The sequence below is a fragment of the Candoia aspera genome, chromosome 1 (genome assembly GCF_035149785.1).
Source record: "Candoia aspera isolate rCanAsp1 chromosome 1, rCanAsp1.hap2, whole genome shotgun sequence".
Lineage (NCBI taxonomy): Eukaryota > Metazoa > Chordata > Lepidosauria > Squamata > Boidae > Candoia > Candoia aspera.
In genome coordinates this window covers 325,325,826-325,343,177 of record NC_086153.1, presented here as the reverse complement: position 1 = coordinate 325,343,177, position 17,352 = coordinate 325,325,826, and the positions used below count along the sequence as shown (strand labels likewise).

The window sequence follows — 17,352 nt, the reverse complement described above, 5'->3', positions numbered from 1 at the left end:
TACAGGCTTGCCTAAAATTTGGTACCTTAATACCTGCAAAAGCATCCTCTTATTTTCTATGTGCTTATTATATGAGAAACATTGAAATTGGTTTATTTTAATGTAGAATTATGCAACTTCTTTAGTTCTGCCAAAATAAAAAAATAATGTTTTTGTAATACAAGTTTCAATGGTTTGAAAGGATCTATTTTATTGGAATTTTAATATTACAAATTAAAAGTTTCAATATAGAAATATTAGCATAATGCAGTGATAAAAATAAGACACATTAACAGTTCCTTTTAAAATGTACTATTGACCTCATACTGAAACAATTAAACTTTCAGATTTGGCAGCCTAATATAATTAAAGATTGAGCATTGAGTATAGAATTTGAATGTTAGAAAAAATCAGAACATTCTAAAGTATTTTAATAGATGAAAGGTTATTCTACATATATGTTAGAAGCTTAATATCCTAAAAGAGCCCTGCTTGTGGCTGCAATTTAATTAAACTATATGCTCAGTTCTACAGCAGAATTTATCACAAACTTCTTCTAAGCAACCCACACAAGGTTAATTATGCCAGCTTCCTAAAATGTACCCTTAATTTTTATAGAAAAAAATAATCCAAACTTTATTATATGGCCAAACTCCCACAAATGTACAGATAACAGAAATAATTGGGACAAACTACCTTACTCTTAAATATAGATAGATGATAGATAGATAAATTATATTTGAGGAAAATGACCTCCCAGATGTGTATTAAACCAGGTGGAATTAACAGAAAAATTACAACACTTTTCGGTATTTTGTTTTTCTGCCTTTCTGGAATAAAGACATTTTTAAGATTACAAGAAAGGAAGGATTTATTCGGTTTTATAAACGCTCTTACTACAGTTTCATTTGAATATGGAACTACAGACAGAACTTATAAATTAATGGATGAAAGACTTTTTAAATCATTCTTATTGAGAAGGGAGTTTTGTTAAAATTTCTGGTTTGTATTATCTGCAAAAGGGAACAATCCAGTTAAAACTAAGCACAGCTAGGGACCACATAGGTCAATGATAAAAGTCCATTTAAATCATGGAACCTTTAATCTTGACTTTGTAGTGTTTGCTCTGCATAGCAGTGATGTCTCTTGCTGAACAACAGTTTGCACAAGCATCAGACTTGGATAATTTCCTGCAAATTATGAACAGCACCTAAGGCATAGTAGAGCTGGCTAATGGCTAATTTTGGGGCATAATTAGAAGTTGGCTTAAGCAAGAAAATTTAATTAAGTTGACATTTAGAACATTTTTCTGTTCTGTGTGGTTTTTGACATTCTGATGGTTTAACTGGATTGAAATTAGACAGTTTTAACGTTGTGACCTGCAAATTCAAACAGGATAAGATAATATTAATATATATTAGAGCGTATTTTTATGGAGTTACCCGGTTTATTCCTTGCATAAGTAAGTCTTCCCATGACTATTAATGGCATTACTTGCTGACTTACACTGAACAAAAACAAATTCAGCCTGCCGATGGCTGGTGTTGTATGACAAAATAGGGCAGTGCTTACAAAATGTATTTAAATTAAGCTTTGAAATTCTTTGAAAACAACAGACTTATTTCCAAGTAAATGAAATTGACAATCTGGCAACATTAAAGTCCTAGCCAAGTTACACAGAAATCCATTTGGTTACAGTGGTTTCAGAGACAGTTAACTTAATAGTTAACACTTTTTTATACCACTTGAAGAATTTCCCCAATGTGGTTGGGACATTAATCAGGCTCCTGAAAGACTGAAAATGTTTGCAGACCAGATAGCAATTAATTGTAAAAAATATGCGAACATTTTAAGTGTGTGATATGGAAGCAGATAAGCTGGTTAACACAGTTTAATATTAGTATTTTTATTCTCTTGCCTACCTGTAGGATTCTAGAGTAGTATGAGAACACTCTCAAGCTGTGCAAATACACATCTGAAAGCAATTCTAACAGCGAAGGCCTCGTGTGAAATGTCATCTAACTTTTGGAGAAGGACGTTTAATGCTGGGATATCATTTGCCATTTAAACTGGAGAAAACAGAAGAATGGGAAGTTAAAAATAAGGAACTGGAAACCATCAGAATTAAGTTTTGCAGATCTGAATGGACTGGGTAGTTATGTCTCTTTCAGCCAATCTTGTTAGAAATTTTCTGTCAACTTACTTCCTAGTTAAGCACGGCTCATAAAGGAGTTGCATGTTTGTACAAAAAAACTTGTTTACAGTTTACTTATAAGCCAAGCTGTGATAGTTTGCAGATTCTGTATGCTTTCCTAACTTACCCCATCTAGTTTGGATTCTGGATTTCCCTGAGAAATCTGTATGGCTTTAACGAGCTGCCTATTTCTTTTTGAAATTCAGTAACAAATTGGTCACATCTGAATCTTTGAACAAACAAGAAAAGTAAAGGTTTGGAACAAGTAGTTTCTATTGCTTGCTTTTTTCTCCCAACAGCTGTATTTTGTTTTCTGCATGACATTGCCTTTTTGTGCACTTCAGAGTAAGCACAGAATTTGAGGTAGCTGTGGAGCTCAGGTAAGAGCCTTACAAACTAATTTAATCCAGTTCATATAGCAAAGCATTTTCAAAGGTGACCGCGCACTGTGTTCTGTGACAGCTTATATACTCCACACTTCCATCTTGAATGTTGGTTTCCTTTAACACAGTGGGAGGTAACCTGTTCAACTCCTGTTTGTTCTGTGAGGATTCTCTATGTACATCCACTTCCTCTCCCTGTGGAACAGGGACAGGCTCCTCCTGAAGCTTGGCTTGCACTGAGGATGTAGCTTTTTTGCCTGTTGCAAAAGAAAGTTCTGACTCACGTAACTCATTTATCTGCAACTTCCCAGGAATCCTCCCACTGGGATCACCAAGGTCAAGTTCCATACAATGGCTTGATCCCTTGCCAACTTGCCCCATTGGTTCCATAGCTACAAATGAGCCTGAAACACTCTTGGTTTGTATAGTGCAATTTTCTGCATCTGTTAAAAGTCTGCTGCCATGTTCTTGTTCGCTGCCCTCTTTTTTTTCTCTTCTGCCAGGTTCAAAGCTACCATTCTCATCTACCTGCTGAGAGGAAGAGAGAGAAAACTTTTCACTGTTTTAGCCTAAGAAAACAAGCTCACTAATCAAACAAGAACAACCTGAGTTTCCTCCTTGCCTGGTCATGGTATCTTCATATCTTCTTGCTATGCTTCCTGTAAACACAGTTGGAGAGTTTCATAACCCTGAGAGCAGAATTTGACTACCAAAGCAGCAGGGACTTGCTTAGAGGCAATGTTGTATTATATCAGCCAGGTGGCTGGTATGTACTTAGCAAAAAGAAGAATCATGGTTAACATATACAAAATGCCTTCTGCTTATCCAATGCCTCAGTACCATCTGGACTTTGTGTGTTCCTGGAGAAAAAATTATTCTAGCTGAAGAAGTTGATCTGCTTGGTCTTTCAGCCTCTGTGTGATGTGTCAATTGGCTCTACTTTGTTAATTATTTAAGTATTAAATGGATATATTGATAGTCTAGCTCAATTAGAAGTTTGACATGCTTCTTGAAATGCTTGTGAAAAGAATGATTGAGAAGATGGGCAGATTTGCTTCTAAATCCTCCAAGTCCAATTTGCTAAGATTTAAGCTAGTTACTATCACCCAACAATATCCATAAGCCTCCAGTCATTATGCATCAGCATCCTTCAAGGCTACTTTTGTAACCACTGCATATTCATCAAATCAAGGTCCTGTACTACTAGAAATATTTCAGACTTAATTTCGTTTTTATGGCCAAATAAAGTAGTGCATCTAAGACAATATGGCACTAATCATCAAAAAACATGTAATAATTAGGAGATGAGTCTCATGTGCTTATCTGAATGGATATTTCTAGCCTAGTGCAGTCACTGTTAGAACTTTTGATAAAAGAGACAAGGTAAGATATAAATAAAGCACAATTTGTAAATGTTTGAAGAGAAACAAAATACTGACAATATAACAGTTGTGGAACTATAATATATAATAGCAGAATCTGAAGCCCCCTCATGGAATAAAAGGGTTTCAAGGATTCAAATGTATAAGTTGCTCTACTAACAAGTTTTTTGCTTATTGCAATATACAGTGTCCTACCCCAGTCTTCTCAGCCAAGGAGCAAAGTCCAAAGTGGGGCCCTGACTTTCACAGTCTGATTTAAGATAAAAAATGGCTAGCAGAATGAGAATCTAAATAATATCTGCAAATGTAACTTCAGTGTCATACAAAATTCAATGTATATTTCAGGGAGAAATCAAAACTGTTCCCTTAGCCTTTCTATTCAGTAATTCTTGCTGGGTTTCTTTCACTATTGTCTTTACAATTTAAACATTAATTTACGTTATAGAAACAGTTCTTCAGTTGTGACAGGATGTACAACATAATACCAGGAAAAGACAGAGTTGCTTTAAGGCAGCCTTTCTCAACCTTTTGACCCCGGAGGAACCCTTGAAATATTTTTCAGGCCTCAGGGAACCTCTGCACATTCAAGCTCAAATATAGGCCAGAAGTTAGAAAATTATGATACTTGTTTCAAGTGTAGGCCTGTATTAACAGCGTTCTTAAAATAAAGAATGAAATTTACCTCTTACTGTGAAGTTGCCCGAATTTGAAATAATTTTTTAAATAAATTGTGACCTCCCAGGGAACCCCTAGTGACCTCTCATGGAACCCTAGGGTTCCACAGAACCCGGGTGGGGAACCCTGCTTTAAGGAGATGCCGACAGATGAAACATCTTTTCCCCTTTCTTTGTTCGTTTGTTTGTTTTTCAAATTTCTATTACTGCCCATCTCCCCCAAAAAGGGGGACTCTGGGCAGTTTACAATAAAATCAACAATTAAAACCATAAAAATATAAATTACAGTATAAACAAACCAATAAATAAGAATAAAATAGATACACCTTGAATCCAAGGTGCTGCTACACAGCCCTAGTTGCTCTGTTTCTGAACAATGGATACTATACTTTACTATACAGTATTCTACTTTCAAAATCTCTATGGTATCATAGAAAGAATAAGCCCTGAAGAACATTAAGTAGGACTGGTGAGGGTAACCATAGTGATAGATCCTTTCAGTTTTAGAAACAGATAAGAGATATATGCTGAATAACCATTTACCTTTAATCTGATCTGACTTTTGCCCTCAGAGACATCCAATACTTCAATTAGTGGCTGATGTTCCCTCTCTGATTGACTGGGGCAGCACATCCCTGTGAGACTGACAACAAACTTATCAACGTTGTTTTCAGTGATAAACCATCTTTCCTAAAGACAAAACAGACATGAAAGGATTTAAGCATCATTTCAAATTAAAAACATTAGTTCTGAAGACACCAGAGCTATTAAAATCACAAGCTTTCTTTTCTTTTTCTTCAAGGAGACTTTCATGACACAGGGACCTTGGGGAAAAAAGGACCCAACAATTTCCCCCGCTACAATTCTTTAATCTGCTGCTCTCCAGGTGTGAAGGACTACAACTCTTAACATAATCTTTGACACCAGATTGGGAAAGCATGCCCTGAAAGCCATCAGCTACACTATCCTTTGTAAAAAGTGAAGTAATAACAAATGGGAACAGCAGCAGGGCCAGGGTGCTGCAGTGGTTAAGGAGCTGGACTGTCACCTAGTAGCCAAAGGTTCTAGCCCACCCTCACCCACAGAATTTCACTGGGGGACTTTGGGTGAGTCACTCTCTCTCTCAACCTGACCTAACTCACAGGACTGTTGTGGGGAAAAATAGGAAGCAGGAGTACAAGTATGGTGCCTTGAGCTCCTAAACTATATAAATGAAATCAGATAATAAAATAGTACTCTCTGAGAAAGAAAGTGTGGATATCATGAGCTAATGAATGGAACACGTACCAGAATATTATATTGATATTATGGCTATATGGCTTTTCAAACAAGTTTTTTTTAAAAAGTAACTATACAATACAATACTATAACTGTGCCTTTTACAGCAGTTTCAGAAGCCACTTCTTTTCAAAGAACTTCCTTGCCATGTCGGTACTTTAACCCCCTTTTCAATGGAAAATTTTAAACAACCACATAAAAGTATAATACTAGTTCAGTTCTATCTTCAGTTCTCAGTAATATTTTTTTCAGTGTAGCCAGTTTAAAGTATTTTTTTTAAAATTCCCCATTAAATGTATTGTACAAGTTGGTATATTGTTGTTGTTTATTCGTTTAGTCGCTTCCGACTCTTTGTGACTTCATGGACCAGCCCACGCCAGAGCTTCCTGTCGGTCGTCAACACCCCCAGCTCCCCCAGGGACGAGTCCGTCACCTCTAGAATATCATCCGTCCACCTTGCCCGTGGTCAGCCCCTCTTCCTTTTGCCCTCCACTCTCCCTAACATCAGCATCAGCATCTTCTCCAGGGTGTCCTGTCTTCTCATTATGTGGCCAGAGTACTTCAGTTTTGCCTTTAATATCCTTCCCTCAAGTGAGCAGTCTGGCTTTATTTCCTGGAGGATGGACTGGTTTGATCTTCTTGCAGTCCAAGGCACTCTCCGAATTCTCCTCCAACACCACAGTTCAAAAGCATCGATCTTCCTTCGCTCAGCCTTCCTTATGGTCCAGCTCTCGCAGCCATAGGTTACTAACAAGTTGGTATATAGTATGCTTAAAATACTAAAAAGTATGGAAGTACAATCTATTAAATAACAGAAAGAAGTGATGAGGAAAATGTGTATCTTTAGGACTCTTCAGTTGTTCAGAAAAGAGCTAGTGCTCTTATCAGTGTAGATTATATACCTTTTGGAATACTGTGATATTTTTATTTATTCATTTATTTACTGCAAATGCATCAGAAGAAAATTATCACCAACGCATGAAGCAGAAATTGGCTTGTCTTCTCTCACTGTCCTCATAAGCAAGAGGCTGTGGATGCTGGTAGCACAGAGCTGCAAACAAAACAGGTCACCCCTGCTTTCTTGACAGACTCGACACCATTTGTCAGAAATGTAAACAGTTGCTCCTCTTTTCCCCATCGTTACATCTCTATGCTAAGAAAATGCTGAATTGTTTATTACTAACCTGTAACTCCAAAAGATGAGAGAAAGGTCTATTTTTTGTCTCTGAACAACAGATCAAAAGTTGCATTGTAGTTGCCCCTTCTCCATCCAAACAGGTATCAATGTGGCTCCAAAGAGGATGAAAACACCTATTACAAACTCACACTTTTGTTCTGGCATTATCAGACCAATTTACCTGCTTCAGGTTTCCCTAATACAGCTCTTACAGTATTTTCTATTTATGTTAAATGTTTGTAAATAGTGTTGTTTATTCAGAGTAGCTGCAAGTTGCTTTGGGAGACTTTCTTTTGTCTGAGAAGCAGGATAAAGTGATTGGTAACTATGGAAAGTCAATTCAAATCTAATCATTTTGCACTAAAGGCACTTCAGTTTCAATGTTCTCTAATCACAAAAATTGAAAGCAGACATTCTACACTATCAGAACTCAAAAGCTCATCCACTCCAACTCTCTTGCAATGTGCAGAAAAACCAATTAAACCATCCTTGAGATGTGGTTGTCCAGCCTATTCTTAAAAACTTCCAGAGATGGAGAACCCACATCTTCCATAAGTAGACTGTTCCACTGTTGTGCAGATCTTACCCATCAGAAATTTTTTCCTTATATTTAAATGAAATTTAGGTAACAACATGGACATTATTTGTGGACCCTTTTTCCATGCAATGGAAAACAGCTCATAACCATCTTCCCTATGTTACCCTTTTATGTACCTGAACACTGATGTTCAGTATCACATCTCCCCTGTCCTCCCCAGACTGAATATCCCATATTCCTTCAGTCTGTCCTCAAAGGGCATTTCCTCAAGTGTGTGTATCATCTTGGGCACCCTCTTCTGAACATCTTCTAACCTATCAATATCCTTCTGGAAATGTACCCAGAACTACACACAGGTGTGGTCTCAAGCATCTTTGATACAGTGATTTTTCTAATGCAACCAAGAATTGCATTGGCCTTTTATCTAGTACCAAATAATTAGAATTAAATGTCTCTCCCGAGGAGACTGCAGGCATTTAAAATTTAAGACATATAGTGGGATTTAAATTAAGTGAAGATCCTTTCACTGTCAAATTAAGACAGCAGGTTGAAAAAGAATGCAGATCTGCAGATCTCAAAGCCTCTCTGGCTTTTGTCAATCTTCAGTTTTGACACAGAGAAATTCAGCTCTTCCAAGCAATACAAATTGAAGGGGGGGGGGAGGTTTCCCTGAGACACTAGCACTGATTAAAATAATAGCTCCAAGAGACAATCCCAGAAAAAGCTTTTAACAGCTTGATCAAGAGGTCAGTAATTTCTCTGATACATGTTTTCTATACAAGGAAAGTGGTGTGTGTCACTTAAATATTAATGGCTCTTCCAAAATGATGCTCTGTTTTATCAGTAGTTAAGACAGCAACATTTTAATGAAAATAGATTTTCTCAAAACATTATCTGTTATTTATTCTAGATTCTTGTGATATATCAAAATGAACAAATGCTTGGAATCCTTCACAATACAATTATTCAGGATTTAATCCTGACATTTGTATTTTTCAAATATAATGTGCACACATACATATCTATAACACTGTTCCCTTTTGGAGTAAGCAGTGTTTACTAAGAAAGAGAAAAATGAAAGAATAGGCAAGAGAGAAAACATTCACTATATATCTCCATATCTTTCTATACTAGCAAACTTTCCTTGATTCTGTGACATCCATATACTGCTTCATAGCCTATATTTTGTTCTTTAAACTCTTCACTTCTGTCTCGTTGAGAATAACCATCAGAGAGACATTCTCAATCTTCCTCTTGACCCATTCAATCTCCACTCATATATTTGTTTTGCTGCAGATCATTAGCTCTGTTAGGCAAATATACTGCTAAAAGTGCAGACCATATAGCAAATTGCAGCCTTCAGCTCCTGAACAAAAGACAGACTATAAATGTAACACCTACATAAATAATAAATATCCAAAGGAAAGGTCAACAATTTGAGGCATATTCATCAGCAACTGATAATAATTAGTAGCAGCTGCATGATTTTCTGATTTTCACCTTTCACCTATATATATTTCCAATTATTTTGTTAATTGTTTTTTTTTCTTTTAATGAGCCATGGTTTTAGCTTACTTTTTTTTGCTATTACTTTGACTGGGCTTTTAAAAAAACAACTGATATACTAACATCAATAAAACAATAAGTTATCCAAGCAATCTTTTTTATTCAAAATTAAGCTTCATTGAGTTGGACTTATTCAATTTATCTAGCTATTGTGATTTGTAAACTATAATTTATTACTAACCATCTTGTGTGAACCCAACCAAAGATTATTCAGTAAGCTATGGCTGAATAACTATGGCTTAGTGTTGATATAAAAAAGGCCTAACCAGCAAAGTTAATTTGTTTCATTAAACTGTAATTAAGACTAATATTTTGTCCAAGTTCTATAAACAATTAATCAAAACTTTATAATTACCTCATGGTTCAACAAGAGCAGAGGAAGCTTGAGATTCAAGGCTCGTTCCCATAATAAATCTGTTCTTGTTTTTTGTTTGACGTAACATGGTTTTACTACTATTACATCTTCTCAAGTATGACTGTGTCTCAATGTAGTATGTTCTGTTCAATGTTCTGCCAAAGACTAGCAGGCAAAATAATTTGCTTTTGTGTGCATAAAGAATGAGATTTAGTGATTTAGAGAATATGGAGAAAATTAATTTTCCAGGCCCATGTACAATTATTTCAAGCCCAAATACAAGCCTTTGTTGATTTCTTTCTTATGAGCCATCATTAAATCAGGGTTTACCTTTGATTGTAATTTTCCATTCTTTATCCATGTTAAAGACTCTGATCTTTTTTTAAGGCCTCAGATACTTAACTTAAACACCTAAGAAATACTGGAAGCATTCCTTAAAGTTCTTTGACAGGAACTTAGCTGATTACAGTACTATCATTTTTGCAGGAAGGAATAAACTTGATTTCCCAGGCAGTCTGAACATACACAAATAGCAACATAATGCAACACAGCCAGCTATAATGGAGTAAGATACAACAATCTAGATTAATTTTCTCAGATGAGGACTAGAAAAAATTCAGTGTTCAGAAAGTATTTCAGATGCTACCAATACATCTCGAGCTGAGAATTATATCAGTCAAATAAGCTTTTTAGAAAATTAATATATATATATGTCTAATAAAATCAGCAATTTCAATCAACATAAGTAGAAATTATCTATTGCCATATGACAAATTAACTACCTGCAAAATATTATTTTCAGAAAATCAATTTGTTAATTTATACAATTCACTTAATCCATTTTGTTACACAGGGCACTCATGGCAGCAAACAAACAAACAAATGCAGTAAAACTAGAAAAAGAAGTGCTGCTATTTGAATTACTTGTACTAGAACAACAAATCCCCTGGGAAGAGATGTCAAGCATCTGCTTCATCAGATAGCAAATCCAGCATTCCCCATTCCTTCATGAGAATTCTACTTTATGCACCTTTACTTGAAGCTTCCTTTTTGGAATCTCTGCTTGTCTTGCTTCGATATGTCTGCTTCTCGAATACATAAATCCAAAGTTAAGATTGGAAAAGTCTAATTACAAAGAAAGGATAGAATTGATATAATACCAGCTAGGAATGCAATGCTGCATTTTTTCCTCAGTTCTTAAATGTTCCAACACTGTAGGTGATATTGATGGGATAGGATACATTTCAAAATTCAGTAATTTTTCCTAATCCATGGTAAGTTGGAATAGGCAGAAAAACAGGCATAGACAATAAAGTTAATAGATGTAGGAGCTGTTTATGACAACCATAACTATGTGTACCAGACAACAATTATGCAGCTCACACAAGCAACTAAATTTTGTGAGTTTCATCACTAGCAATGAAAGCATGGACATATGAGCACAACTGAGCTACAAGGCATGGGCCTACCTCAATCTCTATATGGTTCCACATGTTGGAAATCTTACTTGACTTCAGTGAACTAAAGACAGTTATTTGTGATTGTATCTTCTTATTTAAGGAACCCTCACACCCAATGGTAATTTTTGCCATAAATTCATGAATTCTGTAAACTATTAATGACTTTGCAACAGCCTCTGATAGAAATACCAGTTATTTGTTTACCTCCCTATCATCACTGATCCATACTGAAAATGATAATAAAATGGACAGATTTTTTATTCAAAACAACACTTATTTATTTAATTTTTATCCCGCCTTTATTATTTTTATAAATAACTCAAGGCGGCGAACATACCTAATACTTCCCTCCTCCTCCTATTTTCCCCACAACAGCAACCCTGTGAGGTGAGTTGGGCTGAGAGAGGGGGTGACTGGCCCAAGGTCACCCAAATTACATTGCCTCTGCAATGGACACAACGTTTGCAAAAGTAGCAGAGGCAAACTTTGTCATACAGAACTCTCTCAAAAGATTAATCAGTTTCCTCAACTGATACATATTGAATGAGGAGAAAAAAGTTCAACAAGTTATGCATCTAATTACAAGACAAAATCTTTCCCACAGTGGTGGGCAAAATCCAGCATGTGGAACGGATGAGAGAGAAATCAGTGCAGCCCATCAGTAACACCAGAATAAAAATAAGGATGATTGTCAGAAAAAGGACATAGAAATCCTAACAAAGAAGTGTGCAGAATGTTGCAGAATACCACCATATGTTGCAACATGTGGAAAAAAACTACAATTAGGGCTTGATCTGAATTGGCTGTATTCTTATAAATGTATCTTTTTCATGCCTTCTACTACTATTGTTAACAGGAATCTCTCTTAGATCGGGTAATTACTCCTTCTGAATTTCGCAGTCCAAAAGATCTCCTTATCCAGCAATGAACTTGGGTACTCAAATATTGGTTGAAATTGGAAATCTTTCCCCAAGTTTGATTGGTGAGCCAGTGGCACCTGATTGCATGGATTAGGCAATTGCAACCTATATGAACATAGAATGAAGCATATAGTTCGTTAATTGAAACAATTTCACTGGTGGCTGCTCCATTATTCATTCATTCATATTTATATAGCTGCCCATCTCACAATCAAGTGACTCTGGGCAGCATACAACAAGGTTAAAAACAAAATGTACAAATTAATATTATTAATATTAAAAACTTTAAAATTACAAAAAGCACAAAACTAAAAACAGAATGAAAAAGATTAGGCGAAGAGGAGTTATTAATTACCCAGGAGGCATCTTAATATTTCACCAGTCCCCTGGGGTCCCCAGGCCTGCTGACACAACCAGGTCTTGAGGGATCTCTGGAAAGCTAAAAGGGGAAAAGGGGAAAGGATGTTCCATAAAGCAGGGGCCACAGCAGAAAAGGCCCACTACCTAGGACCCACCAAATGAAAATCCTGAGTTGAAGGGACCCGCATCATGCCCTCTCTGCTGGATATGGTGGGACCGGCAGAAGTAATCAAGGAGAGGCAGTCCCTCAAATAACCCGGCCTCATGCCATGCAGGGCTTTAAAGGTCAAAACCAGCACCTTGAATTAGACCTGGAAACAGACTGGTAACCAATGCAGCTCGCAGAGCAGAGGTGTAACGTGTGTTCTTCTGGAAACATACATAACTGCCCACACTGCTGCATTCTGCACCAGCTGAAGCTTCCAAATACTCTTCAAGTGTAGCCCCATGTAGAGCGCATTCCAGTAGTCCAACCGAGAGATGACTAAAGCCAACTTAATGAACAGGGTCTCACATCCAGTGACCTGTGGTGCAGCACCCCTGAAGGCTGTAAGTGATTCCCAAATGACAATTGCCATACCTCCATCTCTGCCCCAGGGTCCCAGCTGATACTGCACCAGAAACCCAGCTGGGCATAACTTGGAAAGGGCCACCCCGCTTTCTGGGCCCAGCCACGTCTCGGTAATACATGCCAGGTCAGCCCTTTCATCAACAATTAAATCGCAGGTGACAGAGGCCTTATTACAAACTGACCTAGCGCTTAGAAGCAGCAGCCAGAAACTTTTAGCTTAATACAAAGGACTGGTTATTAACCTTAAAATCTTAAATGGCTTGTGAACTACTAACCATGAGTTTCCCATATTAGTCTGTCCATGCACTCAGATCCCTTAGATGTTCTACTAACTGAATTGCAATTGGCTGAAATTGCAGTTGTCATGCCTACACTTAATATTCTCTTTCTACAGAGGTACATCTCATTTTCTGTAGCTAATTTTCCAACAAAATGCAAAAGTAAGTTCGTTCTATATCTAGTTTATAGCTTCAAAGTGAACAAAATTTCTTATTAGTTTCTATTGTGTGAGCATAAGTACTTATATAAACATATTATATAGATATTTTAAAATAGCTAAATAAAAAAAATCAAGCTTTGGATTGTTTTTCATATTCATTTAGTGAAAGGAGAATTTATTTTAAACTGCAATTCCTAATTCACATACGGTGTGAAGCCAAGAATCTGTTATATTGAAACTATATTTGATTTTATTTCTCTTCCATCCCAGACAGGAGGTGGTGAAAAGGGAAGAATGTTTGAGCCAGGTGCTTTACACAAGCATCTTCCCGCTGGTAATGATTTAGCATTACATGAAAATGTACCAAAGCTTCTACAATCTAGAACACTTTTATCAGTAATCTTGTGAGTGATTCAGTGTTCAGATTATCTGATAGAAAAAGCAGGGTAAGAGTTAAAAATGGAAAAATATACCAAAGAATATGAGACTAGAGAGAGCAAAGTATTAAATCACTATTCTCCTTTTTTTGTAACACAAACCTTGTCCCAATTCTAGAAAACATTCTAGACTTCAAAACTCCAAACTGAAAGCCTACAGATTACATATCCAATGAATAAAGCTGAAGAAGAGGAAGAGGAAGCAGCAGCAGCTCCTTCTAGGACTGAAAACTGAGCTAATTACTGACCTCAAGATAAGAATGTTTATATTAAAGTACAATATCAACATAGCCGAGCAGTAAAAGCAAAGCAGCAAAGTGTATTCCTTTATATTCCATTCTAGGAGAAACTACTGTTCACCCTAGCAATGGTATAACCGCCCCCCCACCAAAATATTTCAGTATTCTGATATACCTTGTTTCTAAAGAATCATAACCATGACTTCCACCCACAGGACATAAAGCCACTGCCAAAAATACCACAGATGCACAGTAGTTAAGCAAGAACAAATTTACTGCATCAAGTAAAGCTACAATCTAAAATACAGCTATGAGAACTTGCTTCTCAGTATGCTTGCTATGCTGACTTTCATCCTGTGATAACAGAATAGCAAAGAAGTGTTAATTTGGGTCAATCGCTAAGTTAACAGTTGTCGCAAGAATTAAATTATTGGGCAAAGTAGATGAAAATCCACTGCTCCACATTCTGTACAGACAGAGTGAAATGAAATAAATGTACAATTTGGAACTATCACACATATTTCCAAATTGTAAAGAACCTGCATAGGCTATGGGAGGTAATATAAAAATCTGAAAAATAATTACCTGTAAGTCATCATAATTTGAACCAAAGTAGAGCTTTGTCCAAATTCCAGTGGTTTCAGGTGATTTGGCGAGGGTAATGACAACATTATTAGGTGATACATTAACTTCAATTTCTGGAGAAGACAATTTATTTTCAGGAAGAAACTGCAAGAGGAAGATGTAGGAAACAGAGTCTTTGTTTGCAAAATTCACCCTGTAATAATTTGTGCCCACTTCCCCCTGGAAGCTCAGGGGAACAATATCTGGAACCTGTAAGAGGAGCACCAAAGACTTTTCATCTTGAGTACAATTAAAAGGAGGACATAGGGGGTTGACAGGAGATACTGAAGGATCAGGATTGCAAGTAGAGGTTATATGAGCATCTACAGCAACATCAAGATTTTGTGAAGGATGAACAGAAGAAACAGTAGCTCTCTTTCCAGGATACAAAACAGAATGTTCCACATGGTTGGTAGTAGTGGGGTTTGCTGTATCTGAGTTTCCAGAAAACTTTGGACTCTGATCTAGACTGTCAGCTGACAAGGCTGTCTCAGAATGATCCAAGCTGATATCAGAGGGACACATATACGGGCTCGCGCTGCTACCATGGTACAATGGGGGCTCACCGTTAGTGACATTGGGACTTTTATTAAGTTCCATGTCGGTGCAGAGATGTTCCTGATTTGCAGGAAAAACAGGATCTGCAGGAAGCTCCCAAGTGTTGTCAGTATGCAGAACGGGGGCAAGGGAATCTGAGCCCGTACCTTCAGGCTGCGCACCCAAGATCACGTTGTTACTGCTTCTGGTTAACGCCGGATCCCCTGGACTAATGTTCTCGTTGCACACGGGAAGTGCAGCACTAAACTCAGACGCACAAGGAACGGTGGAATCCATTTCTCCCTCATGCATCGAAAACTCCAGATGGTTACGGGTAGTCCGCACGTGGGCACTGAGCGGAACCGGGCTGTTCACGTCAGAAATCAAAGGGACATCCACAGTACCGTTTGTTGTAGCTGTCGGAGTTATTTGTCCGTCGGACGCAGGCAATGCCGCGCTGTTTACGGACACACGAAGAAGGGGCAGCGCCTGCTCTGAATGGCTGGTCTTCTGACACACTTCCGCACCGTCCTTATCCGGAACGGTGGCGCAGTCTTCCTGCAGCTGCTCCCTGTTTTCCGGTGAGGCCCTGATTTGCTCTTGCGGAGCTTGGACGCTGAAAGCAAGCCCCGAGTCAGGCTTCCGCAAAACCGGCAGGATGACCACCAGTTGTTTCTTGGCTTTGTTGAATGTGGCCCGGCCGCGGCCCTCGTCCACTGGGTAGGGCAATGGGAGGCGCAGATGGTAAGCAGCAGGACGCTGCGAGTCCAGCTGGAGCTCCTGGCCGCGGATCTCCAGCTGGGCCTGGGCGGCAGAGCTGAGCAATGGCAGCTCAATGGTCACCACCAACTCACGGGGAATCGGGCTAGGCGCCGAGTCCCGGCTGTTGCGGTAGTCCTGAAGGTCCACGTAGGAGCGGTGCCGGAGGGTCCAGCGCGGAGTGGTGGCAGAAGGGGTCGGCTTGGCCGGCGGCGGCGGGGGGCTCTGAGCTTCGTACTGCGGCCTAGGCGGCGGATAGTTGTAGGGCGAAGGGAAAGGTGGCAAAGGGGAGTCGTCTGGCTCTCCACCCTCTTCTGGTGGCGGTCGAGCCCCTGCGGGGAGCGGCGTCCGGAGCAGCGTGGCCTGCGGGACGCCCTTGTACTTGGTCCGGCGGAGAGGGACGGTGTTCGTGCGGTCCAGTTGCGGGGAGAAATTTTTCTCTACCGCCTCCACGGCCGTGTCGTTCACCAGGCGGCGGAATTGGGCTAGGCGGGTGGCCAAGCGGAGGGCATGCGGGTGGAAGACGACGTCGTAGACGAGGCGGTGAGGCCCCCGCGGATCGCTGCGGCTGAGTTCCTCGCGGCCCGGCGCTAAGCAGTGAGGTAGAAGCCAGCAGTAACCGCCAGGCTCTGGCCGAGGCGCAGGCCTCCCTACCAGCGGGTTGCTGCATATGTTGATATAACACCGCCGGCTACCAGCCTGGCTCGTGCGCAGAACCCAGCCCGGCGTGGGGTGGAGGAAGTGGGCTTCGACGCCTCGCTGCCGCTCCAGAGCTGTCACTTCGGCCTCATAAATGGCCCTTTGTTCTGGATCGTTCAGTTCGGCCACGTACTCCGCGAAAAGAGTGCGGAAGCCCTGGTCCTTGAAGGCGTTTGTCAGGCGCTCTACTTCGTCCCCCGTCAGGTTCAAGTCCTCCAGGCCTGAACGGCCCGTCATGCCTGCAAGGCGGGCTTCGTTTCCTTTGCACGGGCCGACTCGGACAGGCGGTTGCCCAAAGAAAGAGAAGGGTTTCGTCTCCTTCCCTGGTTTGGGGGAGCCGTCCTGACCTCCGTAGGGGTTAAATCAAACGATATGGCGGCTATGGCTGCCCTGGTGGTTGAATTTTGTTGCCATGGAAACATCCTAACAATATGGCGGGTCTGGCCGGTTGCCATAGCGATCAAAGCAAACGGAATGGTGGTCCATCCGCCTTCTGGACGTAAAATAGGCCAAGCGCCAACCTCTTTATGGCAGAGGGATCTTTGCCAGAAAAGAATATAAAGAACAGGATCAGAGCCACGTTGTGGCAGATGCTTGGCAACATACTGGGAACTTTCCAACCAACTGCCAAGATAGAGGGAAAGCAACAAAGCAGGAGGGGTAAACTTGCCAGTCTCTGTTTAGTCTAAGAAAGTCTGGGCATTATCAAGTTTTGTTACCCCTGCACACTTTTGGGGTAGTGCAGCAAAGTGGACCCAGCTCTAGTGTAGTGTATGCCTAG

The 17,352-nt window shown here is 39.5% G+C and overlaps 2 protein-coding genes across 2 annotated transcripts in view; both read right to left on the bottom strand.

Annotated features, from left to right (window-relative positions):
- The window catches only part of NEMF (nuclear export mediator factor), a 165,844-nt gene that overhangs the window by 39,367 nt on the left and 109,125 nt on the right, over positions 1-17,352 (bottom strand). The window lies entirely within an intron of this gene.
- Positions 171-16,934, bottom strand: DNAAF2 (dynein axonemal assembly factor 2). The gene is made up of 3 exons (XM_063290573.1): positions 14,538-16,934; positions 5,156-5,302; positions 171-3,087 (listed from the first exon to the last, which is right to left on the bottom strand). Exons 1-3 carry the CDS (start codon positions 16,806-16,808, stop codon positions 2,575-2,577), a joined length of 2,931 nt encoding a protein of 976 aa, XP_063146643.1. The 5' UTR covers positions 16,809-16,934; the 3' UTR covers positions 171-2,574.

Bases quoted from the DNA above. Each gene is read 5' to 3' on its own strand.
- DNAAF2 (XM_063290573.1), bottom strand. From the start codon at position 16,808: ATGACGGGCCGTTCAGGCCTGGAGGACTTGAACCTGACGGGGGACGAA. The intron at 5,303-14,537 runs GTAATTATTTTT...TTTTGTCTTTAG, and splicing joins CAAATTATGATGACTTACAG to GAAAGATGGTTTATCACTGA. The intron at 3,088-5,155 runs GTAAATGGTTAT...TCTTCCTCTCAG, and splicing joins AAAGTCAGATCAGATTAAAG to CAGGTAGATGAGAATGGTAG.